The sequence below is a fragment of the Didymella exigua genome (assembly GCF_010094145.1).
Source record: "Didymella exigua CBS 183.55 unplaced genomic scaffold M421scaffold_4, whole genome shotgun sequence".
NCBI classification, from domain to species: domain Eukaryota; kingdom Fungi; phylum Ascomycota; class Dothideomycetes; order Pleosporales; family Didymellaceae; genus Didymella; species Didymella exigua.
The window spans coordinates 884,395-908,621 of NW_022984778.1; the positions used below are offsets into that span (position 1 = coordinate 884,395).

Sequence of the window (24,227 nt, forward strand, 5' to 3'; positions counted from 1 at the left end):
CAAGCCCAACAGATAACGCCGTCAAATGCTACACGTCAACAAACGGCGTTCACTACACGTCAACAAACGGCGTTCACTACACATCAGCAAACGGCGTTCACTACACGTCAACTCTCTGAATGCTCTAGACGAGCAGAACGGCGTTCAGACAGCCGTCGTTCTCGGGGTTGTTGGTGACCTCTGCAGGGGCCTGTTAGTGTCTCTCCTGTGAATGGCGACGGGACGCGACTTACGAGCATAACGACCCCACACGACCTTTCCTCCGGCTGTGACCAGACCCAGCTCCGAGACGTTGACTTCGATGATGGTGCCCTTGGTCAGGACGCCGAGCTGGGTGTACAGGGGGTTCTGCGGGTTCTTCTTGACGCTGATGATGGGCAGCTGGACGGTGACGCTCAGCTCCGGGTGGGTGACGTTGGCCTTCTTGTAGCGCAGACCCATGGGCCGGATGAAGCGCTCGTACTTGACGGGGCGACGGGTGAAGCCGGGGCCGACAAAGGTGGGCTTTGTGATCATGCGCTTCCAGCTCTTCTTGGCCGTCTTCTTGCCCGTCTTGACGACGCTGAACATCTCCTCCTCGGAGATGCCCTTGACCTTGGGCAGCGGGACGCTGAAGCGGGCGGCCTTTTCGTTGCGCTTCTGCTTGATGGCGCTCGACAGGGCCTTTGCGTTCTTCTCGCTCGAGCGGTCCAGCAGATACTGCGGCAGGGCCTCGGTGCTGGGCTCGGCGGGCTCCGACGTCTTGACGTTGCGCTCCTCGTGCGCGCGGATCGTCTTCTTCATCTGGATCTTCTCCTTGCGGCGCTTCTCGGCGTACAGCTTCGCGCGCAGGCCGCGGTAGTTCTGTGCCTTTTTGCTGCCATCGTGGCCCTCACGCGCGAGCTTCTTGCGCTTGCGCTCGTCGTGGTCCAGACGTTTGCCATGCCTGGTGTTGGGGTCAGCGGGTGCCTGGGCACGACAAATGCAGCCTGGGCGGGTGGGATGACGTACTGCTTCGTCCAGCGCTCGATGTACTCATTCTGAGGCATGGCGGCGGGTGTGAGGGTTGGTGCGGGCGAGGAAGCCTTCGCGGCGTAGAAGGGCTGGTGCGGCGAAAAGAAAGTCAGGGCCGCGCTAGGCCGCGGACTTGGCAGAAAGACGGCCAGAGACCCATCACCACCGCAAGGCCGACCTCTGACGGGATCCCGCCGCCGCAGCACGCACACACACACATAAATATATACACACACATATACACACATACAAAAACGCCATGGCCTCCCTCGCCCGCACAGCGCGGAGCGCCCTCAGGGAGACACGGCGTCTGCCAGCCGCCTCACTGCCCCCACGCGCCGCACACATGACCACGCAATCGCACGCGCTCGCGACGGGCAACACGCCAGACCCGCTCCTCCAGTCCGGGCAACGAGTGTCCCCAGCGCTGCAGGAGAAGACGCAGTCGCACTCGCTCTCGCCCTCGGCGCCGCCCCCCTCGACGCCCGTAGCCCCCCACGGGCGCAGCGAAATCGTCTCGGCCCACGTCACGCCCTCGATCCGCACGCTGCTCCCGCTGCTGCACTCGCAGCCCGCACACTACATGACCCTGCACATCCACGGCCGCCCGTACCTGCTGACGCGCGGCGACACGCTGCGCCTGCCGTTCCTGATGCCAGACGTCAAGCCCGGAGACGTGCTGCGCCTGAACCGCGCCACCCACATCGGCTCGCGGGACTACACCCTCAAGGCCGCCGCCGCCGTCAAGGGCACCGCCGACGCGCCCAAGAAGCTGTTCTATCTCGACGAGCGGCTTTTCACAGTGCGCGCCCGCGTCGTCGGCATCGAGACGGAGCCCATGCGTGTCGAGGAGAAGACGAAGCGGAGGCAGCGGCACACCAAGCACGTGTACAGCAAGATGCGCTTCACCGTGCTGAAGATTAGCGACATGGAGCTGAAGAGCCTGGAGGCCTACGAGAGGGTGCTTGCGGAAGAGAGCGACATATAGGCAGCTGAGCATCTTCTGGGAAGACAGGGCGTGGGTGTATCATATGTACTGATATCGTGGGCATACCTGCTTGGAGCATACCATCCGTGTACAACAGCGTTTGACGTCAGCCTTCATATATGCGGCGTTTGGATTGATTTTCGTCGTCTCCTGTCTTGTCATTGTCCGCCTTGTACTGCCCATCTCGCACTCCAGTGCGGGGCGTGGAAGCGAGGGTGCTCCATCTCCCACTAAGCCACCTGCGAGGCGTAAAAGTCAGGGCATTCCATCTTCCACTAAGCCACCTGCGAGGCGTAAAAGTCAGGGCACTCCATCTCCCACTAAACCACCTGCGAGGCGTAAAAGTCAGGGTACTGGTTCTGAATCATCGTCGTCACCTTCTCCACCTCCTCGGCAACACCCATCACGTTCGCGTCCCACTTCCTCAGCTCCTTGCCCACCACCCGCTCCGCATGCCCTGTTTTCCGCTCGCCACTCGCCTCGCCCTCGAAGAAGATCAGCCGCTCTATCTGATCAATGTGCCCAGAGAGACGGCCCTGCTCCAACATCTTCGCAGCGTACTCTTCCGCCTTCTCGGCATCGATCCCCAGCAACTCCCCCAGCTGGTCGAACCCGATGTTGTTGTAGAGCTTCGACGCCCCAAGCAGGTTGTGCTCGAGGATGGCCTTGTCGAGAACAGTCGAGCCGTCAGCCGTCTTGGCGAGATGGTGTGGCTGCAACCTCGCGGCAAACGCCTTGATCTCTGCAGGCGTGAGGAGACGGTCGAGGAAGATCTTCTCGAGGATGGGATAGTCGTCGAGTGAGCTGGCCCGCTCGTCCTTGTACAGCTTGGCCAGCATCTTCCCGCGCTGTGGACCTGCAGGTGCCAGCACCGTGCAGACAATGGCAGCTCCCAGTGCCGACACGCGATCGTCGTCCGCCACCAACGCCTCCTGGCTCATGCCGTAGTATGCTGCCGCTGCGTCGAGGAAAGACCGCTGGGCGTCGTAGATGCGTGCTTGTGCGGCTGAAAACTGCACCCGCGTCGCCGGGTCCGTCACACTGAAGATGATGTTCTTGACCTTGTTCAAGTGCGAGAAAGCACTCGTCGGGTCGTCCTCCTCCAGGTAGCACCGCACGATCCGGATCCATACCCGTGCCTTGTCGTCCGCTGTGATGTTCTTCTGCGTCGACTCCAAGTTGATCGACGCCAGCACCTGTGCTGACTTCCTGAAGTCGTCAATCACCTCGTATGCATCTGCCAGCGCCTCCTTGATCGTCGTATCCTGCTCTTCATACTGTCCAGCGCCCTTTGATTGCAGCAGCGACACCACCTGCTCGCCGACCTCGATCTTGACCTCGGCGTCGCGCACTTTGCTGAAGGAATCTGCGAATGCGGCGAGCAGCGGCCGCAGCTGGACTATCCCTATCGAGTCGTCGAGCAGGGTTCGGGCGTATGCGCTGAGGTTTTCGGACAGGTTCTCGGTCGAGGCAGTAATCTGTTGGAGGGTCGATGTGTACTGCGAGGGCTTGTCGCCAGTCGCGGCGGACTGCACGTCCTGGAGCGCAGAGGCAACTGCTGGTGAAGCCATGTCCGCGGGAGTGAGCAAACAGCTCGGGTGCTGCAGTTGTGGCGATGCTGTGTCAGGGATCAGATGCGTGTGCCGAACAGACTTGTAGCGCAATAACTCTACGAGTTGGATATGAGAAAGGAACGCTTCACAACAAACAATGGCGAATGAGTGCAAGGCAACATTCGTGTGGGGGAGGGGCGGCGGGAGCTATGACGACTTGGCAAGCAATCGCGCTAGTGCGGCGATCCGCGATTGAGGCTCTTGGGCCTATCTTTGACCATTGTTTCACTTGCATTCTTACGCACCCAACCGTACCTCGCCCAAGCTGCCTCAGCTACTCAGCTCGCTAGGGAAACCGCCCTGGAAGACTGCGTCACACCAAAAGCGCCGCCGAGAACTTGGCAAACAACGCATCACAACACCGCGCAGCAGGCGCCAGCAGGTCGACGACCGCACACTCGTTTGTTGCAGAGATGAACGGGATCAAGCAGGACCCCGAAGCGGGTCCGCCGGTCCAGTACATGGACGACGAGTTCTTCGAGGACACCGGGGAGATGACGATGCCGCAGCCAGACACCAAGAGTGACGTGTGGGTAACGCGCATCGAGAAGTGGCTGTACGATGCGGTGTCCAAGTGGGATGACCTGGCAGAAGGCAACGACAACGACCAGATCCAGATTGGAGAGGTGCTCGCATTCAACACAACATCTGGCATCGACAAGAGCAGGCCCATGCGGCTCTTCTTCAGCGAGCGCTGGCGCGCCAAGTCGAAGTTGCCTACAGCGTTCGAGCTGCAGCCAGCGCAAACAACGGACACGGTGCTCGGAAACACATATGTCTTCACAGAGAAGGACCTTCCAGGCTACAAACCTACCGGATACGGCCAGGGCTACCGCGGCGGGCCAGGGTACTACGGTACACAAGACCCAAAAGCGCGCATCCAGAAGCGCGGAAAATACAGGAAAGCTATTCCAAAACAGACGACTCTCATTGGGCACGCGACCCGCCAGTACCAGATGAACCCGTTGCCAACGAAAGAGTACAAGGAATTCGAGGCGCAGCGACTCCACCATGCGATCCAAGGCTCGCACATGGAGACCGTCATCATCAAGGATCCCGGCGTCGCCAACTACAACAACGTCCAGAGCAAGTTCAGCTCGTTCATCAAGCCCACGACAAAGTCCAAGCCGCAGCAGAACAAGGCCGCCCGTATCTCGCACCGCGAGTTGCTGGATCTTCTGCACAGTCTGTTCGACGAGTACGAGTACTGGTCGATGAAGGCACTCAAGACACGCACGAAGCAGCCAGAGCAGTTCCTCAAGGAGGTGTTGCCCGAGCTGGCCCATCTTGTCAAGTCTGGCTCTTTTGCCAGCCACTGGCAGCGACAGCAGCAGTTCAGCGTCGACAGGAACCTGAACAACCAGCAGTCAGCCCTGGCGCCAGACATTGGAGGAGACGACTCCGAGGACGAGGAGATGGAAGATGTGTTAGTCTAGCTGCCCGCACCCGTCCGGGCCTGGTGCCGACTGATGGGAAAGACGAAGACGAGGAGTGGGTAGAGGGGGCTCAGAACGCCACCATGTACGAGAGGAGCTTCAAGAACGCATTTCTTGTTCGACACGCAGAATTACAGCGCATGACGGGAACAATCTCAAGGTTCGATCAGGGCGGCGACATATCATGTGTGATCCCTAGACAGGGCGTTTGGATTGCTCTTCATATACCCATCAATACACAGACGATTGATACTGAAGACATTTCAATTTCTATTCGATCAAAACAGCAACTCGAAAAAACAGATTCTCTGCTCAAAAACAGCAACTCGAAAAAACAAATTCTCTGCTCAGGTTGCACGACGATGCTCTGATGATGCTTCAAGATGGGACTCCTCGGACGACGTGCCGCTAGTGCCCGTCCAGATGCACGACACGAGCAACATTCCTTGACGAGCCTAGTGTCTCCAACTCCACCCCGTCATCGCTCCAACACCAAAATGCTGCGTCTCTCGACTTCAATCTGGATCCTGTTGAGTGTCAGCTGGCGAGACCCTGGCTGGTTACAAAGTGGCAGCGTCGCGCAACTTTTGTAAAAGAAAAATGGCCTCGCCGCAGAAGGAGAACGCGCATTGGCTCGACCGCTACGCAACAGGATTCCATGCCTGGCGTTCAACGACAAACGAGCACGGCCAGACGAGCTTCACGCGCCCTCTGGGACTGGTCGAGACCTCATTCGACTCGGATGGCGCATACTACGGCGGCCGGGCAGATATGACCGGCACGCTGACCTTGGAACTTCACCACTCGCTCTGCAAAGAGGACCTCCGTCGCAGAATCGCACTGGCCTGGACAGCACTCCGCCTGCGTCACGTTCTGCTCATGAGTCGACACTTGGACGACCCGTCCTCTGGCCTGCGGTGCTTCGCCATCGACGTCCCCCGAGATGTGCAGACAGCCGTGCGAGACGTCGAAGCAAGCACGGTCTGGATAGAAGACAGCTACGCCTCCGTCGACGCGCACCATCTCCACGACCACGCTCTGAACGTACGCCGCATCGTGGAGCCCCGGAAATGCATGTCCAAGCTGCACGTCCTCCCGCTCGTCCAGCTCGCAACGGGGACGCACCAGCTCTCCTTCCTGATCGTCATGGCGCACCAGATCTCCGACGGCCTGAGCGCATACGGCTGGTTCAAGGACCTAATCCGGCTGCTGAACCAGCCCGTGCTTGCCATCGAGGCCGAAATCAGCGCCTCCCTGGCGCGGGACGCGGTCGCGGCCATCCTGCCGCCCGCGCAGGAAGACCTCTATCCCCGCATCGCAGGCAACAGGGCCCGCCAGCGCTGGGTGTGGGCCATCATCCGCGTCGTGCGGCATGTCAAGCGCACGCTCCCGCCGACGCTCGCGAACCCTTTGTACCGCGCGCAGCGCCGCGCGTCGCCGCTCCCGCTTGAGCGCACGTACGACCGGGTCTTCGCGTACGACGGACCCAACGCGGCGCCGCTGTCCAGCGGACACGTCTCCGCGACGCTCTCGGCGGCAGCGTCAGCGCGGCTCATCGCGCTGTGTCGAGACGCGCAGCTCAGCATAGGAGCAGGCTGTTTCGCGCTCGCGGGGCTGGCCATGATGCATGTGCACGCGCAGCGGTACCCGGGACTCGGCGCAGAGCAGGGCGCGGCCATAAGCGCCTCGTTCCCGCTGAACCCGCGCGCCTTCTTCGCCAGCCCGCCGCCGGCTGAGAGCTGCATGCTGTCCTTCAGCGACGGCATCGTGATGCCCTTCCTGCCGCTCTCCCTTGCCGTTGAGAAGCGGTTCCTGCTCACAGCGCGCATCGCGAACCGCGGGCTGAGAGTGTACCAGAAGCGGCTCCGCACCTCGCGCCGGGGGGAGGTGAGCGCGGGGCTCGATAGCCACAGTCCCGCGCGGCTGCTCGCGGCCGGCTACCTGGCGCAGATGGAGCGCGTGGCGTCCAAACTGCCTGCGGAGCGGCCATTCGGGTTCGGGGATCCGCAGGGCGCGCTGACGGCCGCTGCCGGGGCGGACGCGACGTGTGGGGTCAGCAGTGTGGGGAGCCTGAAGGGGTATTTCCGGGCTGGGGAGTATGACTTGAACGCGGGAAAAGACTTTGCGGTGGATTACAGAGGACTGAGAATGGGCGTTAGGGCGCGCGAGCGCGAGTTTCTGGTGGGCAGCTCGACGGATGCCGAGGGACGGGTTGGGTTTGGCGTCAGCTACGATGCAAACGCCATTGAGCCCGAGGCGGCGGAGACGTGGGCGCGGACGATTGCGGGGCTGTTGGAGCCAAAGGCGAAGCTGTAGCCTGGCCCAGTACACATCACGCGCAGCAAACGACAGACTGAGAGCATCAATGGACAAACAAATGGATTCGGCTGCTCTCCAAGCCCAGGGTCATGGCATTGGACCGGTTGACTATTGCACAGAGTATGTAACATGAAATTGTCTAGCGTAGGACGCCTATGCCTTCTGGGAGACGATGCCTGCAGCTCGTTAGCACTAGCCCGTGTCCAGGAGGCGCAGTACGCACGCTCAACGTCGGCGATGGACTGGTCGAGAATCGACTTGAGCGTCTTGGGGCTCTCGAGCTCCTTCTCAATCTTGGCAATGATGGACTCGGCGAGCTCCTTCTGCTGCCTCTGCTTGACCTGGCCCTCGTAGCGGACCCACGAGTCGAGGACGGCCTTGGCCTCGTGGGCAATGGCCGTCTTCTGCTCGAGCTCGTAGGCCTGGGCCTCGAGCTTGGCCGTCTCCTGTGCCGTGTTAGCGGTGGGCTGCGGCGTGTCGTCGCTATCCTCGCAGGACACAGCCGTTGTGTCCCGTGCGTGGCGGCCGTACCTTGGAGACCTCGAACAGGGTCTTGGTGATGTCGATGACGCCGCCGAGGTCCTGCACGCTCTCGATGCGCTGCTGGACCGCCTTGGTGTGGTCGGCCCGGGCGCTGTTCAGGATGCCCGAGATCTTGTCGACCTGCTGGGCGGCGTAGTCCGACCAGGCGGGGCCGGCGTACTTGCCGACGGCCCAGAAGATGGTCAGCAGCGACAGCGCGACGATCGACTCCTCGTTGACAACGTAGAGCTCGTTGCTGATGGCCGCGACCGACAGACCGGCGCCGGCGGACAGCACGGCCGCCTTGGTCAGCGGGCTGTTGCCGGGCACGGGGATGGCCTCCATGATGCTCTGGGCCTTCTTCTTGGGGTCCTCCTGCGAGGACTGGAAGCGGGCCTGGGCGGCGAGTGAGGGGACGGCGCGGAGGGGGAGGGCAGGGCGGAGACGGGCGGCGCCTGTCGAGTGTTAGGAAGCGACCTCTTGCTCATGCGGGCGTCCAGAGGCCAATGGCATCACTGTCGCATCGGCGGGCTGCCACGTACCGACCGCGCTCCTTGCGAGACGAGAAGCCATTGCTGCGGATGAAGAGTGGGCGGGGAGGGTCGAGTTGGTGAGGGTCGGGTCGACTGCAAGCTTCTTCGGAGCAGCTTGACGTTCTCACCGCGCAGACGCTAGCGACCCTTTTGGTAGCCGCGAACTTTTTCTGGGCACGACGCCGACGACGACGACGACGACGACGACGTCGACGACAACCGCGACAGCCGCGACAACCACGACGAGACACTCGCAGACGCCGCCAGTATGCCCGCGACCACGACCGTTGCTGCCGCTGGCCTCAAGCGGAAGCGGGACCCCGTCCGCGCCGAGCGCCGCGAAGCCAAGGCGAAGAAGCGCCAAAAGTCTCCCGCCAGCGACCCGGGCGACGACGGCGATGGCGGCGATGGCGGCGATGACGGCGATGACGTTCAGGTCCACATCCTGCAGCTCGAAGCCCAGATCCTCGAGTCGCGCCGACACTACAACAACATCGCGACGCTGCTGCAGCTGTCGAAGCAGTCGCGCGATGACGCGCCCGTGCTCGCGGCCGTCGGCCTGTGCCGCGTCTTTGCGCGGCTGCTGGCCGCGGGCGACATGAGCAAGAGCAAGGGCATGGGCGAGGCCGAGGCGACGGTCGTGGCGTGGCTGAAGGAGCGGTACCGTGAGCTGCTGGACACGCTCCTGCACGAGTTCCTGCGCAGCGACAGCCCCGCGAAGCAGTCGGTGGCGCTCACCCTGCTCATGCGTCTGGTCAAGGAGGAGTCCAAGGCGACCAGAGACTATAGCCTCAAGAACGGCCCCCTCTCCCGGGTGATTGAAGCGCTGCTGTTGCTCCCCAAAGACGACGCCAGCCGGGGCGAGTTCGCGGACAAGTACTTCAAGCGCTTCGACGACGTGCGCTTCCACGCCTTCAAGACGATCAAGACGCTCCTTGGCACCGACCTCGACGACGGCGAGAAGAAGGTCGTCGCTGCGAACAGCCTGTCGCTGCTGCTGTCCCTCGACACCGTGCCGCACTCGAAAGACGACATCAACAACTACCACACCGAGTCGCAGTCGAAGAGCTCGCGGCCCACGCTGCAGGCATACAAGGTCCAGGCACAGGAAGCGTGGTTGGCCACAATGCGCGCCGGCCTCGACAAGGACCAGCGCAAGGCTATCCTGACCACCTTTTCGTACCAGATTGCGCCTTGGTTCCAGCAGCCCGAGATGCTCATGGACTTCTTGACCGACTCGTACGACGTTGGCGGTGCGACGTCGCTGCTCGCCCTGTCTGGACTGTACTACCTAATCTCGGAGAAGAACCTCGACTACCCGTCATTCTACCTCAAGCTCTACTCCCTCCTCGACGAGGGTCTCCTCCACTCCAAACACCGATCGCGCTTCTTCAGGTTGCTGGACACCTTCATGTCCTCGACCCATCTGCCGGCAGCGCTTGTGGCTAGCTTCGTAAAACGCCTCTCGCGCTTGGCGCTGCACGGCCCACCTGCGGGTGTTGTTGTCGTCGTTCCGTGGGTCTACAACCTGTTCAAGCGCCACCCCGCCTGTACCTTTATGATGCACCGCGAGGTCCGCGGTCCGGCCCTCCGGGAGAAGCTTGAGCAGGAGGGCATGGACGATCCCTTTGACATGAGCGAGCTGGATCCAATGGAGACCAACGCCATTGAAAGCAGCGTCTGGGAGCTGGAAGCACTGCAGTCGCACTACCACCCCAACGTCGCAACACTAGCCAAGATTGTTTCCGAGCAATTCACAAAACGCTCCTACAACCTGGAGGACTTCCTCGACCACTCATACACGGCTGTAAGTCTGCATCTGCACCCGTCGAGAACCCCCGCTGACGCACCCAGCTGCTCGACACCGAGCTAGACCGCGACCTCAAGAAAGACCCAGAAGTCGAATTCGAGATACCCAAACGCATCCTCACCGCCGAAGAGGGTCTCAGCCCCGTCGGCCAGCTCCTCCAGCAGGTAATAGCAGCAAGATAGACATGATGACCTCCGTAGTCGAAAGCAACAGAGGACGAGATCCTAGTCTATTACGCGCCACAACTCCATCTTGAACGCAATAGCACCAAGACAGACATGACCTCGACAGTCTCTGGCAAACAAGGACAAGGTCCCAGTCCATCGCACGCCACAGTCCATCGCACGCCACAGTCCGCACGCAACACTCCATCACATACGTGGTCCAATACACACATGCATGCATGGATCCCTGGAATCCTGACTTCCCGTCCTCGCCGAGATGACGGAGCTACGCAATGACCTCACAAATGACTTCACGAATGACTTCACAATTGACTTCACAAAGGACTTCACAAACGGCGCAGGGCGCACGGGGGGTTTGGACGAGAATGTCTTGGAATGTGGTGCCAAGGGGTTCAAGTCATGGTTCAAGTCATGGTTCAAGTATCAGAGTAGACATAGTCAGCGAGGGTTGCCCCATCCATGGCACGTCGGATTGGGAGTCATGTTGAGCACCAGCGGTGCCAAGTCTGTATTTTTTCAAGACCATGTATACACGACGTCCATGCGATTAGCGTGGCGATCCATGCCGTCATTATTCCATCCAATGCGCCCATCTGCGCACCAAACCCATTACCATCCGTCATGCAATCAGTACTCCAGCTTTTCGAACATAACCGACTATGCAAGAGGAACGTGTATCGAAGAGTGTGGTCGTCAAAGGGCAGACATGCAAACGTGTAGCTGTACGCTGCGCTTGCCAATCATGCCGCTGTATCGTGAGAATGGAAGAGGCTGCTGATGGTTTCACCCATCGGCAGATTCGCGTCGAGACCGCTCGCTTACAGGAAAGCAGCGAGGGCGCCGGCAACGGCGAGCATGCCGACACCGGCCTGAGCAGCGCCGCCGCTGGACTCGGGGACGCTGGCCGAGGAGCTGCCGCTCGCACCGCCGGACGAGGCTGTCGACGCAGGGCTGGAGCCGGTGCCGGAAGCAGAGCCAGAGGCCGCGGCGGAGCTGGCAACGGGGGCGCTGGAGGCGGCCGAAGCAGCAGAGGAGACCGTGGAAGCGACGGCGGAGCTGACAGCGGGAACAGAGCTGACAGCGGGAGCAGAGCTGACGACTGCCGAAGAAGGAATGGCTGCTGCATTGTCAGTGAAAGTTCCACCCTGGGCGACGGTGAAGCTCGACTTACGAGAAGGCAGGGACACGGCAGGGACCGATGTGACGACAGGGACCGATGTGACGACCTCGGAGGAGACCGCAGGAACGGAAGCAGTGGCAGGAGGAGCCTGGATCTGACCGTCAGAGATCTGAGTGATCACCTGACCCTGTACGGCGACACCAGCGGCGAGGGCGAAGATGGCGAAACGCATGTTGGCGGTTGAGGCGTGTGGGGTAGTTGGTTGGAGTGTGATAGAGATGACACCGGTCGACTTGAACGAACGAAGCGGTTGGGCTGGTTAACGCTGGGGATGAGTTGATGTTGATGGACTGGGTGAAGAGGAAGGGGAGCAGAGTAGGAGGGAGCATTCCAGTCTATTTATCAACAGCAGCGCGGCTGCTCAGCTTGTCGCACTGCATGCGAGCACCGACCAACTTGTAAAGACAGGGAGCGAACTTGGCCAGATGCTTGTCACATCCCTGCAAAGCCCTTGATCAACACAGCAAAAGCCTTGCAGACCTATCAACAGCCCTGCTGCCAGCTCCCAACCACGGTGAAGCACCGCGCCGGCTCCTGCTGCGCACTCGTCGTGTCACACTGTCACAATGACTCGCAGCCTGGCTCATTGTGCTTTCTGTGTGCGCCGCACATAAAAAGCTTACCGTAGTACAGCGAGTCTGGAGGCGTGAACAACGCGTTTGGGGCGGTTTCGCTTCACGCCAAAACGTCCGTCGAACGGTTGAAAGACGGGAGCGGCCCAGCCAGGTACGAGCCAATCGGCGCCACTTGCACGATAAGACGCGTCAAGGCAGCTGGGCGCGATCGACAGCTCACTGGAACATCTCGATGCGGCGCCCCAATAACAAATGCGGTGCACATGCAGAGTCCTCGGGACTGCTATTATTCATAGTCAGCTCAACCCGATCATCGCCAGCAGAATCCATCCGCTGCTGTTGCATGGCGCACATGCGTCACCACTCGGCAGCCTCGTTTCCAGCTATCTCTCTCCACCGCCATCGCAGATCACTCCCTCGCTGGAATGCAGAGCGGCAACGGACAGCATGTGCGCTGCAAATCTTTTCGGCGGCCGCCTACGCACCGATAGCCCCCAGCCTCCTCAGCATCTGGCCTTGTTAGCCTTTGCCTCTGCGCCGTGGAACCATTACACAAAACCGCAAACACCCCCATCAATCGCACCACCGTACCCCAGCGCGAATCGCCCCGCCGTACCGAGCCGATGTCAAGCGTCAGATAGACGACCCTGACTTTCCAGCTGTGCGTGCCTGTTCCCTGTTGTCATGACTACGTAGGTATTGTCTTTGGCCGGCGTGCAGCGTGTCTGGCGCGGCCTGAAACATGCTGTGTCCCAGCCTGGACGCTGCTGTGAACCGTTGGGGGACAGTGTTTGCGCCTGCTGGTTGCCGATAGGGTGGGTTGCAGCACCGCCGAATGTTGGATGGTATTGATGGTCCCCGACCTCCCAAGACCGTGCTTTCACCACCAACATCGACGGCAGGTGTTCTTGCCGCAAAAGAGCAAACCACGCAGGCCACGAGTATGGGAGGTGTGTGAGTTTGAAACGATTGTCATTAAATTGAGTGATGTGGTATCTTTTCCTAATACGCCGACCTATGCACACGCTTCGCAATCGCAATCGCAACATCCTACTTCTCCCTCGTGATCTCGCCACTAGTACCAGACTCGCTGCCGTCAGCCGTCTTTTCGGCGACCTCAGGCTGCAGGATACCAGACGATGTCTGGCCGTTGCCATCAGTCGTGCGCTTGAAGTAGTTGTGGACTTCGGCGTCAAAGTGGTCGTCGTGCTCAGCCTCCTCCCAGCCCTTCTTCTCAGAGAAGTTGTGCTGCTGGCGCTCAACCCATTCTGCGCGCATCTCCTGTATCTTCTGCTGGTAGTCCGCCTTGGCGTCGTAGCCCTTGTGCTGGCCGCGCATGCGCTCCCACCAGGAAAGGTGCTTCCAGTGGATGGCGATGCCGTGGTAGTCGTGCTCGCGGCCAGCACGAATGCATGTCCATCGGCGCTCCTGCTCCTTGAGATCGAGACCGGTTGTGTCAGGCAGGAAGACCCAGGTCAGCAGAGCGCCGACGAGACCGAACCAGGGTACGAAGTAGAACTTGGTCTGGGTATCGATGTAGTTGTACAAAATCGACGCAAGCAGAGCACCAGCCTTACCAGCAGCAGCCGAGAAACCGTGGGCGGTGGCACGGACGGGTGTAGGGAATACCTCGGCAGCGACTAGGAAGGAGACGGAGTTAGGACCGAACTGGTTGAAGAACGACGACAGGAAGTACATGGCCTGGAACGCGTGGACGTGCTCGGGCTGTGTGAAGAATTCGAAATGGAAAGCGGGCACGATGAAGAGGACAAAGTCAGCCATGAAACCGACGATCATCATCCACTTGCGTCCGTACAGCTTGTTGTCAATCATAAACGAGGCGAGGTAATATCCACAAAGAGAGACACCAACGTTGATCAAGTTGTAGAGCCAGCCGGTCATGACAGAGTTGTTGCCGGGAGTGATGACCTTGATGAACTCGTGCTGGAACAGCTTGTTGCCATAGAAAAAGACGTCGTTGGCGAACCAGGTACCAGCGGTAGCGATGAGACGGGGTCCGAAGTAGCTGAAGGTAAGTTTCAGGGAGGCAACGTCGTAACCGGTAACGTGCGCCTTCTTCTTCGCAAGCTGGAGCTGCTTTGACGCAGACTTCATCTTGTAGTAACGGAAGTAAACGAGCCAGAGCGTACCAACAGCGGGTATGGCGAAAGAGACGCGGTATGTCCACTGGGTAACAGTCTTCGAGTACGGTGGTGCTGATCCAGAGTGGAAGATCAGAAGCAGGACAATCAAGATGACCTGGTTGAAGAATTGGCCCCAACCCTGCATCAGGAAAGCACCAGTGACCTTGCGACCACGATGCAGACGATCGTCCTTCGTCGAGACCTTGCCAGAGCCAACAGCGTTCTCCATACCTGCGGTCGCAGTCATGGGGTATTCGCCGCCGACACCGATACCATAGAAGAACAGAGACCAGACGTAGCAGATGACCCAGCCGTTTTGGGTGACGCCCCAGGCGGCCGTAAGCATGAGAAGACCAAGGAACATAATGACAGCGTCCTGGATCAGACCATGGCGACGGCCCAGCCAGTCACCAATGACACCGACGAGGATTTGACCGACAATAATACCGCAAATTTCTAGGTAGTCAACAGCCTGCGTCCAAATCTCATTACAGATCTTGAATGTCGACCAGCACTCGGGAAATGAGGCTTGGAGGAGGGGCCTGACATTGCCGATGGAGAATAGGACGTAACCTTCGAGACCTAGACCGGCACCGGGGATCACATAGTTTCTGAAGTACTGTCTGACAGGCTCGAGCGGGTCGCTCTTGAAGGTCGTCCAGAACTCGCCAAACTCCTTCTTGGCTTCTTGCTTGTCGACGTTGGTCACGAACTTGATACGCGGACCAAGAGGCAAGTCCGCCCAGTATGTGCCATTCGCATCGTAGAGATCGTCGGGGTGCAAAAGAGCGTGGAAGATGTCGAGCTCGTTGGAGGTCATGTCTGCACGAATGTCGACGTCCTGTGTGGCAGTGTGGTGGCCGGTCACGTTCGGCCCGTGAGGGGCAGCGACACCATAGTCGCGGATCGAGTTTTCCTCGCTGTGTGTTTGGGCCATTGTGGCTTTCAGTAGCTGCTGTGCAGATACTGTAGGATTGACTAGCCAAGATGCAGGCCAAGGCTGATAGTTTGGTATCAGCGTCTTGTAATGCTCTTATATGCTCAAGTCTGCTACTGATGCAGATGTCGAAGCTTCGAGCTAGCTAGTTGCCCTTGGTGTGGATCGAGCCGAGTGTCGCCGATGACGTTGATTTTGAAGCAGAAAGTTCAAGGATCAAGATGAGGTCTGTGGCACACGGTAGCTTGGAAAACTTTCCGAACACAATATTTCGATGCTGCACGTTGTTCGCAACTAAGTATTACTGGCTGCTGTCTCGCAAAAATAAAGCCGGAAATTCCGCGGTTTGTCGATACGGTAACAGGTCACTGCGTATAGTAGTGCGGACCACCAACCGGGGTGTTGATATCAAATTGCTCCTGGTTACTGGACTCAAGCAATCAAGAGTCGTTGGAGGACCACGAGGGAGGGCCCGGGAGGAATGCGGAAGGTGCAGTTGCACAACAAGTGCGAACGCTCAATGCGAAGAGGCTGAAGGGCGGCAGAAAGATGCCTCTATAGCTTATATACGAGTACCTACCAGATCTCTGAAAATTTCTAGCGTTCCCACAGTAGTCGCGTCCGGCGGGCGCATTGGAGTCGAAAGTTCAAGTACCGGTGATCCCGGCGCGGCCAACACAGCGTTAGACTGACTGTTTTGGGCAATAGCCTGCGTCCTACCATCCACCATTGTGCATCCAACGCACCTGTCTCAGCCGTTCCCCACCTGCCAGTGCTTCTGCAGCCCTGCTTGAAGGCAGCTTCCCCAAAAATACCTTCTCGAAGCTCTTCGAAGCTTTTCGAGTAAACTTCGACATCAGTAGTTTCTGGCTAAGACTACGCCCAGCTGAGGCAAGCACGCCCAAGCCAAAGGCTTCGCAAAGCATGGCGTGCAGCCGCCGCTCGGCACCCAAAAAGCCACCCGGGCGCCTCCGCTGCAGTTGACGTCTTTGGCGTGGGCGCGCTTGCCTCACGAAGTTTCTACACGATGTTACGACCAACCAATGAGAAGGCGTATAGCAAGAACGTGGTGAGTTCTCTCGCTCTGAGCGTCCGGCTAAGTCTGGGCAAGGAGCCCCATCCTAGCCTGTGCGTCGATCCTCGCTGATTCTATGGATTGCGGACCACATCGTCGTTGCACTCAACGTTCACCTCAAAATGCCGCGGAGTGACATCGCGTGGCATGTGTCCCGTGCATTATTCACACTCCATGGTAGGTAGTGATTGTTGCATGAACATTGCTGCATATCGAGATCGTCGACATGTGAGCACAAACGTGACCAGTCTTGCAGAAGCTCACTGAAGCACTTCGACCTCTTTAAATTGATTGACCAGGGAACCCCACATCATTCTGGCGCTCTGTACGAGTGCAGGCGCTCGTAGCTGAGGCGGAACTAAGTAGGTGGCGGCTTGTATTCAGTATTTCGCCCAACTGGGCCGCCGGAGGTTCTGATATTGAGCAGTTAGGAGTCAGAACAGGCCGTGACGGCGAGCAGCCGGTGAGACTCATGCAGTGACGGTCACGGCAGCGGCCAGAGCTTTGCAAATTCTTGTGGTTGTAAAAGTACGTTAGAAGTCATGTCCACGGACTTGATGGAGGGCGAATTGGGCAATACCTGCGTCATGCCCCCTTTCTCGCCCCCTGATCATGTCACGGACAGCTCAATTATGCTATGATACATTTCATGTTGATTTTAGGTATGTGCTCTAGGCAATGCTAGTTTACAAGGGTCCTACCAGCGGTCCTGAATGAGCTACGCGAGTAGGATCAAGCCATAGGCGTTCAGACACAATTAAGCTACGACAAGCAATGCCACGCAGTGCCACACGGTGACAGCCTGCGGGCCGCCAATTGGCAGCCTTGGGTCAAACGCTATGCAGAACTCCACCCGAATGTAAGGTACGATGTACAGACAAGGAAACTTTGACGCCGGACGCTTCAATCTAGCCAGTTTTGATACTTACATGAGCATCCTCCAGATCCGCCGTCGATGGGTCCCGACACATTGAAACGACCCTGTGTGCCGTTCACCAGATTACCTCCAAAAGCACGGTCTTCGAATTGGAAAGCGCGCTTCGAAGCATCGTTCTTGATGGTTCCGTCGCTCTCCATCTGGTAGCAGTAGAGGTTCTTTTTCGCCGCATTGCCGCCATGTCGGTCGATGGTAACGGTGACTGGATACGGGAAGGTCCCTGGTCGGTTGAGATCGGTTGAGCCGCTCTGTGTGGAGCTTTGTAGGAGTGCCTTGCTCTTCTCACTGCGCGTCCAGATCTGGACCAGGAAACGCGTCTCGGCGAACGTGCATCGGAGCGTAGCAGCCTCCTTCGTGCTGCCCCCATCTGTATCCGCAGGGTTGCCACCGCGATTGGTTCCGTTGATCTGCTTCAGGAAAATGGACCGGTCGTAGTACGAGTAGAAGCCGTAGTGCTCGTCATCGTTGCCGCGGTTGTACAGCCGGAGTGGTTGCGCAGAAGGGATCGGAAGCAAATTTGCCGGCGCGGCAGTTCCATCTGAGTTCAGCATAGGGGCAGGGATTGATGCGGTGATATTCGTGGGATCACCGCTTGCTCGCTTGGCAAGACGAGATGCAGTGGTCTGTGGGTCTGAGAAGCTGACGAACAAGGGTGTATCTTCGCCATCAAACGGAGCGCCGTTCCCATCGGTCGTTTTTCCGAGGAACACCATGTCGTCGCTGCTCGGGGGTGCAGGCGATGATGATGGCGCCGCGCGAGCCCTCAAGAAGCGCTCGCGAATGAATGTACCCACAGAGACGGCATTCGCAGCGCGCTTTGCAGTCTTCGTCGCGCTGCTGTTGTCGTACGTTATCTCAATCTTCATGTTTGGCTGATCTGGCTTGTTGGGCTTCACTGAGTCTTGAAGCTCTTTGGGGAGCGCGCAGCTCCATAAAGTGGTTGGCGCGACACAGCCACTCTCCTCCTCGACTGCTTCGGGCTGCGCAATCGTAAGGACACCAGTAGGTATGGGAGGAAGATTTGTCAAACTCAACCACTCAGACGTTGCCTCACCACCTGGTTGAGTTGAGACGGGTGTGATCTGGGTCGTGTCATCCTTCTTTCTCGAGAATACCACAACGATGGGAACAAGAATTGCAAGCAAAATGACCAAAATCAGACAGCATCCGCAGCACCAGAGGAAGCAACCACGCTTCTTCTTTTTCTTCTCGTTAGACTTGTCCTGTTGCTTTCGCTTCAAACATGGCAGAAGAGTCTTCATAGCGAAAACCTTGCGGTGCTTCTTTTGTCGTTTGAGGTCTGGTGTAGAGTTTGTCGAACTCGCTCTGCTTCTATCGTCATAGCTGAAATGTGAACCCTTTTGTGCGTACGTTGGAGGCGGTGCGAACGTCGGAAGATTTGGCGAGGGGCTATTAGTCCTGGAGCTGTACGACCCAACACCCTGCAGGCGTGGCGCTGGCCAGGACGTGTGGCTTTGGTGCGATGCTGGCTGCAAGTTGGCGTTCAACAATTGGACGTTAATGTCTGGTCGCCGATCTTGCAGTTCGATATTAATGTTGATTGGTCGCTGTACTTCCTCAACTTGACGTGGCATTAGAACTGTAGCCATAGCTGCTGTGCCAACGACAGGAGTGGCAGACATTGCAGGTAGGGGCGAGGTTATACTACGATCAGGCATTGCTGCTGTCTGTTGCGTATGCAGCACGATGCCGCGCTTTGCATCTGCTGGAATCTCACTTGCCACCATCATTGGAGAAGCATGTAGTGATGCCGTATCCTCGCTGGATGGTGCAGGAACCACAATGGGCACTCTCTCTTTTGAAGGCATAGTACGGTCCGCAAGAGATGGTCTCTGCTCTGCTGCCCACTTATCTGCCGGCAAAACAGAAAGGACCTTCTTGCTCTGGCTGTACTGAAGTGGTAGGGTGGGTACGTCAGGTGTCCTTGGGATGTGCTGGTCATCCTTGGGCCACATCCCAGTCAACGGTGTTGTGACAAAAGGTGTTGTGATAACGTTCCACCAGCCTTGTGAACGCCGTGGTGTTGGCAAGAGCGATGTATCGACTACGAGAGACGTCTCAACGGTTCTTTCGCGCAAAGGTGTATCATCCTCCTCGAAAAAGGTATCACTTGACATAATGCGGTTCCTCCGTTGCGCATCAAGATCGTCCTCTTCGAATGCTGTTTCGTTGGAGTCAAGCGTGTCGTTCCTGTTGTGCGTTGGTGAATCCGGTGCGGCCTTGGCCTTTGCTACGATGGCTGATGAGCCGACTAGACCCAGAGGGAGAGCAGGGACGGGAGGCACATTTTGATTCATGGGCTGGCCTCCAAATGTGTTGCGGGAGTAGATACTAGGTGTGTAGTCCGAATCCGTGTACGGTGTGTCCGGCGACCATACTGATTGCATTGGCATGGCAGGCGTGATGACAATGCTGGGCGTGACGAGAGTTGTGTCACTTCCTGACCGCTGTCGATTACTGTGGTACGGACTAAAATCGGAGACGCTGTCGGTGGGAACGGTGATGCCAATGGGTATAGGCCGGTCCCAAGGGGAAATCTCATTCCATGTAGCAGTGCCAGGAGCTGGTGCTAGTGAATCCGCAGTGTTAGGCTCGTGTTCGATGCTTGGTATTCTGCGATGCGAGAAACCTGGCTGAGGAGTTCCTTTCGTGATTCCTAGTCCTTTGAACTTGGTTGACGATCGCCCGACGCTGAACCAACTCTTCCGTGCGTTTCCCTGGCTGTAGCCTTCTTTTTCAGGGAATAGTTGGTGCGGTGTTTCGCCATTGTGTCTTGTGAAACTCGTGTCTAGCTTTGCTTGTCGTCCCAGAAGTTCCCGTCTCCGGCTCTTTTGTCGAGATACACGTGATGTAAACGATCTTGAACTCCGCTTGCTGGCAGCCCTTCGTGTAGGAGCCTGAACATCGTTTTCCCATGCTTCTCTCTCTTGTGTCGCCCTTGGCAGAGCGATCGTCCCGTCGAAGTGCCCGTTCAAGTGGATCACAATCTGCTCGTCGCGGTCATTACGCTGTGAGGAGTCGAAATCGTATTGTGCGGGTGGCTGTGCGCCAAAATGCGTTGTACTCATGTCGATGGAAGTCGACAACTGTGGGCGGTTGAACTGAGGCAAGTGTATGCTATAGGTGTAAGGCGTCAAGTGGTCCTGCAGGTGCGTTTGAAATAAGTCTGCTGTAAAGTTTCTAGAAGAATGAATGGAGACAATAGGTAGCGTCAATTACAATAATTCTCAGGTGAATGCGAAGACAAGTAGCAGCGGTATGAGAGCGATGAGAGCGAAAAGACTGAAGAACGAAAAGGAAGCTCGCATGCAGACACACGACCTCCAGGCCCCGGATCTTCTTGAATAACCTCAAGCGTGCTTGCAATTCGGTAGCGGCCTTGCACAGCTTCCCACCTCGTCTTTTAATTCGTTGGCCTTCCAGGTACGCTGGCTTGGACGAGCTCAGTTCATCCCAGCAACAGTCGACATTGCTTGGGGAATGAAGGTGATTGGATGCGGCCTTCCAAATCGGTTGTGCAGCGGGCGCCATCTTCAGGGCATGAGGCTCAATAACCGCCGAAGATTCGCTGAACCTGGAATTGTCCCACACGAGGCGAGAACTGAGACGCCTCTAGAGACGGAGCTGGGCGTTGTGGCAGGTAATATGAGGGGCCAGCCAGTGAGGTGCAAGAGCGAAGTAGCGTAAGCGCCCATCGTCGTGGCGCCCGCTCGAGTGTGTAACTCGTTTGAGCCATCGACTTTCTGTGCACTTCCGATGCTTCCAGGTCATGTGCCTGCTACAACATGGCAAAGACGCCATCGTGACTGCGTCTGAGTATGTGTGAGTTGGCTAACAATGTGTGCCTGAGACAGTACACGTTCACGCCAAGACTTGCGGAGTCAAGGAAATATTCCAGACACTTGTTGGCTGACTGCATAAAGCATAGGTGCTTTGCTCATACTATCAGCGAAGGAATAATTAGCACATGAGAATTGTGTCCCTCATAGTTGCTGCGAACGTGTAGATGTGACCATATATGATAGGAGACAAGTCTGTATCTTGATGCCCACCCGGCTATGTTGTGCATTGACATCTCGGACGCACAAGAGTCGAGCGAGGTATAGTCTGGTGACCTAGAGCTTATTGAGTATTTTCCAAGGGATGGACGTACAGTGACTTCTGCAGAAAAATAGACGACTCCCTGTCTGATACCCTATCGACTCGTTCGCATGTGAGGCCATGGAGAGCGGCTGCAGGTCAGCAATACGTGCAGCTACTGAGCGCCGCCTTGCCCACATGACTGCAAGCCCAATTTCTCGGCTTCACATGGCTGATCGGTCCATCTATTTCGAAATCGCACCTTGGCCACGCTGATGATGTTCCTCCAAGACTCCTCCAAGGGGCAGGTACGCGCGGGTGGGGAAGTGCTAGATTGCTAGTCAGGGCCTCCTAATGATTAGAAGCTCGCCAAGCGGTTGACATTGGACAGTAATTTTATCATCGCAAGGAGCTCCTTTTCGACTACAGGCGGCCGCTCTTTGTATGCACCTGCATTGTGCTCTCCGTGCATTTGACTGCCAATTGTCCGCGAGGAAAAGCTGTCTTTTGACGTCGCACTGCAGATTTGCCCTTCGCATTTGCACCCCTTCCCGTGGAAAGTGCGACCGCCTCGCCTTGCCGTCCGAAAAGCTTCAGTTCGCAGCCAGCTGGCCTCATCGCGACTAACGCACCTTGCTTTTGACGGCGCATTGCTTATCGTTGAGCATTAATTACGTTCTGACAGCCCTGCTGCTAGGAGCCACGCGCGATCGGACCCTGCTGCATTCCGCGCACTCTACAATCCCGAAACACTCACGCTGGCTTCTCAATCCTCCTTCTCCAGTAACGCTGGCCAACGCCGACGGCGCTCCTCCGCTGCTAAAACACAACCACCAGATCTTAATTTGGGCCTGCCCAACAGGTTAGGGACGACAAGCGGTATCTCGGGCGGCTCGTTCGGGGACGCCCTGCCCACAATCCCCGGCACGCCAGCTGTCGACATGTCAAGATCACCTTCACCCAGACCTGGAGGCTGGTCAAGTCCTGGCTTGAACACCCCCTACGATTCGGGCGGGGCGAATGGCTCATCACATAACGTTACTTGGGCTTCTGCTCAGGCGAGGAGTGCTGAAGTGAAGGGGTACCCAGGCTTCACCCCCAGAAATCAGGGATTCTTCTCGAAGCACTTCCGCAAGATATCCACAAGCCTGCCCATCAGCTACGGCGACAAGGAGAAGCTTGGTCGCGGACGGTCTCAGGGCAACAAGTTCACACAGATGTTGAACCGCGTTGGCTGGAATCTTTGGCGCTTGAGAAGGTCGCTCGGTGTAGTGCTGCTCATCATCTTTAGCATCATTATGTTTTATGCGACGCGTAAGTACAACAGACCCTTATGGAGGAAGGTCCATGGCTAACGAGAGCAGCTCTGCATCGAATGTACAGACGATCTGCACTCTTTGGCGGCGGCAACAAATACGTTATCATCCTCGCTGCGAATCAAGGCGGAGGCGTCATGGAGTGGAAGGGCCCTCGCGAATGGGCAATCGAGCGCGACAGTGTTAAGAACAAGAAGAAGTACACCAAGAAGTGGGGCTACGATCTTGAGATTGTGGATATGAGCACGAAGAAGCGCTACGCTCACGAATGGAGAGAGAGCTGGGAGAAGGTGGACACCATTCGCAACGCTATGCGAAAGTACCCTCAAGCTGAATGGTATGTTCGACCACACCTTCTGCAGCTACAAAGCTGATCAAAACAGGTTCTGGTGGCTCGACACCAACACCTTCATCATGGAACCGTCCTACTCCCTCCAGAACCACATCTTCAAAAACCTACAAGATGTCACGTACCGCGATATCAACGTATACAACCCTCTCAACATCTCCCATCCCCTGACCGACGAATACCTGGACGCTGAGACCCGATCGCCTGTCGGTGACGGTCGTGTGGAGTCGATCAACATGCTGGTGCCCCAGGACTGCGGTGGCTTCAACCTAGGCTCTTTCATGCTGCGCAGGAGTGTCTGGACAGATCGACTACTGGACATATGGTGGGATCCCGTCGGCTACGAGCAGAAACACATGGAGTGGGAGCACAAGGAACAAGACGCCTTTGAGTACATGTACCAGAATCAGCCATGGATCCGACCGCATGTCGCTTTCCTCCAGCAACGCAAGATCAACAGCTTCCCGCCCGGCGCATGCGGCGATGGCGGCGACGACGTCAACTTTCACTACCAGGAGAAGAGTCGCGACTTCTTGGTCAACATGGCTGGCTGCGAATGGGGCCGCGATTGTTGGGCTGAGATGTACAACTATCGCCAGCTCAGCAATCGTTTGAACCGAAACCCCTGGGAAAAGTTCAAGGATGGCATCAGCGACCTCTTCAAGAAGCCAGCGAAGAAAGAAGAGAAGAAGAAGAACTAGGCGCCGATATGTCACCAGGATCATTCCACCCATGTCTGCTCTCAATCCGATCAGCTCACCGCGCCGGGAACCTCCCAAACCTCCCTGCACCCTTTTCATACGCCAGTCGCCTCACCTTGTACCATATGTCGGACTCGCTGCAATCCAGCTGAGCCTACTATTCTTATCTGGATTCTCTTCACTTCCATCCTCACACCTTTACTCTTACGAACGCCTACGAAATTGTACTGGCATTAGAGCTGTGTCTATCCACCGTATCTCGTCTTGGACGAGGACTGCTGATCTTACGTTCGATCTCTGTTGTATGCTATCAGTTGAGGGCATTTGTCGATGAGTCGCAACCATATGCGCATAATAGTGGCGTTTACTTCGTTTTGTGGATCGCTTCGTGCGTTGAGGATAGGTTTGGCGATCAATACAGTCCGAGGATGGAGGGCTGCGCCACGATGAAACAGCTATCAATATATCGAGATACATGCCAGCCCAACACCCAACCTTCATGCACACTGCGAT

At 57.5% G+C, this 24,227-nt stretch overlaps 11 protein-coding genes across 11 annotated transcripts; 5 read left to right on the top strand and 6 right to left on the bottom strand.

Moving 5' to 3' along the window:
• Positions 1 to 124: 124 nt before the first annotated feature.
• Positions 125 to 1,028, bottom strand: M421DRAFT_54753 (ribosome biogenesis protein NSA2; the record flags this gene model as incomplete). The annotated part of the gene is made up of 3 exons (XM_033595255.1): positions 125 to 180; positions 234 to 925; positions 991 to 1,028. The coding sequence occupies 3 exons, from the start codon at positions 1,026 to 1,028 to the stop codon at positions 125 to 127; spliced, it is 786 nt and encodes a 261-aa protein (XP_033452590.1).
• Positions 1,029 to 1,252: 224 nt separating this feature from the next.
• Positions 1,253 to 1,981, top strand: M421DRAFT_1982 (54S ribosomal protein L49, mitochondrial precursor; the record flags this gene model as incomplete). Its single annotated transcript, XM_033588080.1, has 1 exon — positions 1,253 to 1,981. The coding sequence occupies one exon, from the start codon at positions 1,253 to 1,255 to the stop codon at positions 1,979 to 1,981; it is 729 nt and encodes a 242-aa protein (XP_033452591.1).
• A 320-nt stretch (positions 1,982 to 2,301) lies between these two features.
• Positions 2,302 to 3,552, bottom strand: M421DRAFT_98484 (COP9 signalosome complex subunit 4; the record flags this gene model as incomplete). The annotated part of the gene is made up of 1 exon (XM_033598624.1): positions 2,302 to 3,552. The coding sequence occupies one exon, from the start codon at positions 3,550 to 3,552 to the stop codon at positions 2,302 to 2,304; it is 1,251 nt and encodes a 416-aa protein (XP_033452592.1).
• A 455-nt stretch (positions 3,553 to 4,007) lies between these two features.
• On the top strand, positions 4,008 to 5,030 carry M421DRAFT_54245 (transcription initiation factor IIF; the record flags this gene model as incomplete). The annotated part of the gene is made up of 1 exon (XM_033595206.1): positions 4,008 to 5,030. One exon carries the CDS (start codon positions 4,008 to 4,010, stop codon positions 5,028 to 5,030), a length of 1,023 nt encoding a protein of 340 aa, XP_033452593.1.
• Positions 5,031 to 5,630: 600 nt separating this feature from the next.
• Positions 5,631 to 7,346, top strand: M421DRAFT_98486 (uncharacterized protein; the record flags this gene model as incomplete). The annotated part of the gene is made up of 1 exon (XM_033598625.1): positions 5,631 to 7,346. One exon carries the CDS (start codon positions 5,631 to 5,633, stop codon positions 7,344 to 7,346), a length of 1,716 nt encoding a protein of 571 aa, XP_033452594.1.
• Positions 7,347 to 7,502: 156 nt separating this feature from the next.
• Positions 7,503 to 8,444, bottom strand: M421DRAFT_1986 (ATP synthase subunit 4 mitochondrial precursor; the record flags this gene model as incomplete). The annotated part of the gene is made up of 4 exons (XM_033588084.1): positions 7,503 to 7,525; positions 7,573 to 7,795; positions 7,881 to 8,326; positions 8,414 to 8,444. The coding sequence occupies 4 exons, from the start codon at positions 8,442 to 8,444 to the stop codon at positions 7,503 to 7,505; spliced, it is 723 nt and encodes a 240-aa protein (XP_033452595.1).
• A 228-nt stretch (positions 8,445 to 8,672) lies between these two features.
• Positions 8,673 to 10,396, top strand: M421DRAFT_1987 (CBF-domain-containing protein; the record flags this gene model as incomplete). Its single annotated transcript, XM_033588085.1, has 2 exons — positions 8,673 to 10,211; positions 10,259 to 10,396. The coding sequence occupies 2 exons, from the start codon at positions 8,673 to 8,675 to the stop codon at positions 10,394 to 10,396; spliced, it is 1,677 nt and encodes a 558-aa protein (XP_033452596.1).
• Positions 10,397 to 10,756: 360 nt separating this feature from the next.
• Positions 10,757 to 11,870, bottom strand: M421DRAFT_417070 (uncharacterized protein). Its single transcript, XM_033591311.1, has 2 exons — positions 11,571 to 11,870; positions 10,757 to 11,516 (listed from the first exon to the last, which is right to left on the bottom strand). Exons 1-2 carry the CDS (start codon positions 11,749 to 11,751, stop codon positions 11,218 to 11,220), a joined length of 480 nt encoding a protein of 159 aa, XP_033452597.1. The 5' UTR covers positions 11,752 to 11,870; the 3' UTR covers positions 10,757 to 11,217.
• A 1,071-nt stretch (positions 11,871 to 12,941) lies between these two features.
• On the bottom strand, positions 12,942 to 15,346 carry M421DRAFT_289735 (phosphate transporter HvPT2). Its single transcript, XM_033589015.1, has one exon. It carries the CDS (start codon positions 15,233 to 15,235, stop codon positions 13,205 to 13,207), a length of 2,031 nt encoding a protein of 676 aa, XP_033452598.1. The 5' UTR covers positions 15,236 to 15,346; the 3' UTR covers positions 12,942 to 13,204.
• A 1,867-nt stretch (positions 15,347 to 17,213) lies between these two features.
• On the bottom strand, positions 17,214 to 20,336 carry M421DRAFT_54226 (uncharacterized protein; the record flags this gene model as incomplete). The annotated part of the gene is made up of 3 exons (XM_033595202.1): positions 17,214 to 18,973; positions 19,082 to 19,493; positions 19,647 to 20,336. 3 exons carry the CDS (start codon positions 20,334 to 20,336, stop codon positions 17,214 to 17,216), a joined length of 2,862 nt encoding a protein of 953 aa, XP_033452599.1.
• A 1,953-nt stretch (positions 20,337 to 22,289) lies between these two features.
• Positions 22,290 to 23,714, top strand: M421DRAFT_1991 (glycosyltransferase family 34 protein; the record flags this gene model as incomplete). The annotated part of the gene is made up of 3 exons (XM_033588090.1): positions 22,290 to 22,662; positions 22,713 to 23,001; positions 23,048 to 23,714. 3 exons carry the CDS (start codon positions 22,290 to 22,292, stop codon positions 23,712 to 23,714), a joined length of 1,329 nt encoding a protein of 442 aa, XP_033452600.1.
• Positions 23,715 to 24,227: the final 513 nt, after the last annotated feature.

Coding starts and splice junctions, on each gene's coding strand:
- M421DRAFT_289735 (XM_033589015.1), bottom strand. CDS start 15,235: ATGGCCCAAACACACAGCGAGGAAAACTCGATCCGCGACTATGGTGTC.
- M421DRAFT_417070 (XM_033591311.1), bottom strand. CDS start 11,751: ATGCGTTTCGCCATCTTCGCCCTCGCCGCTGGTGTCGCCGTACAGGGT. Junction 11,517..11,570: donor TGCCGTGTCCCTGCCTTCTC/GTAAGTCGAGCT, acceptor ACAATGCAGCAG/CCATTCCTTCTTCGGCAGTC.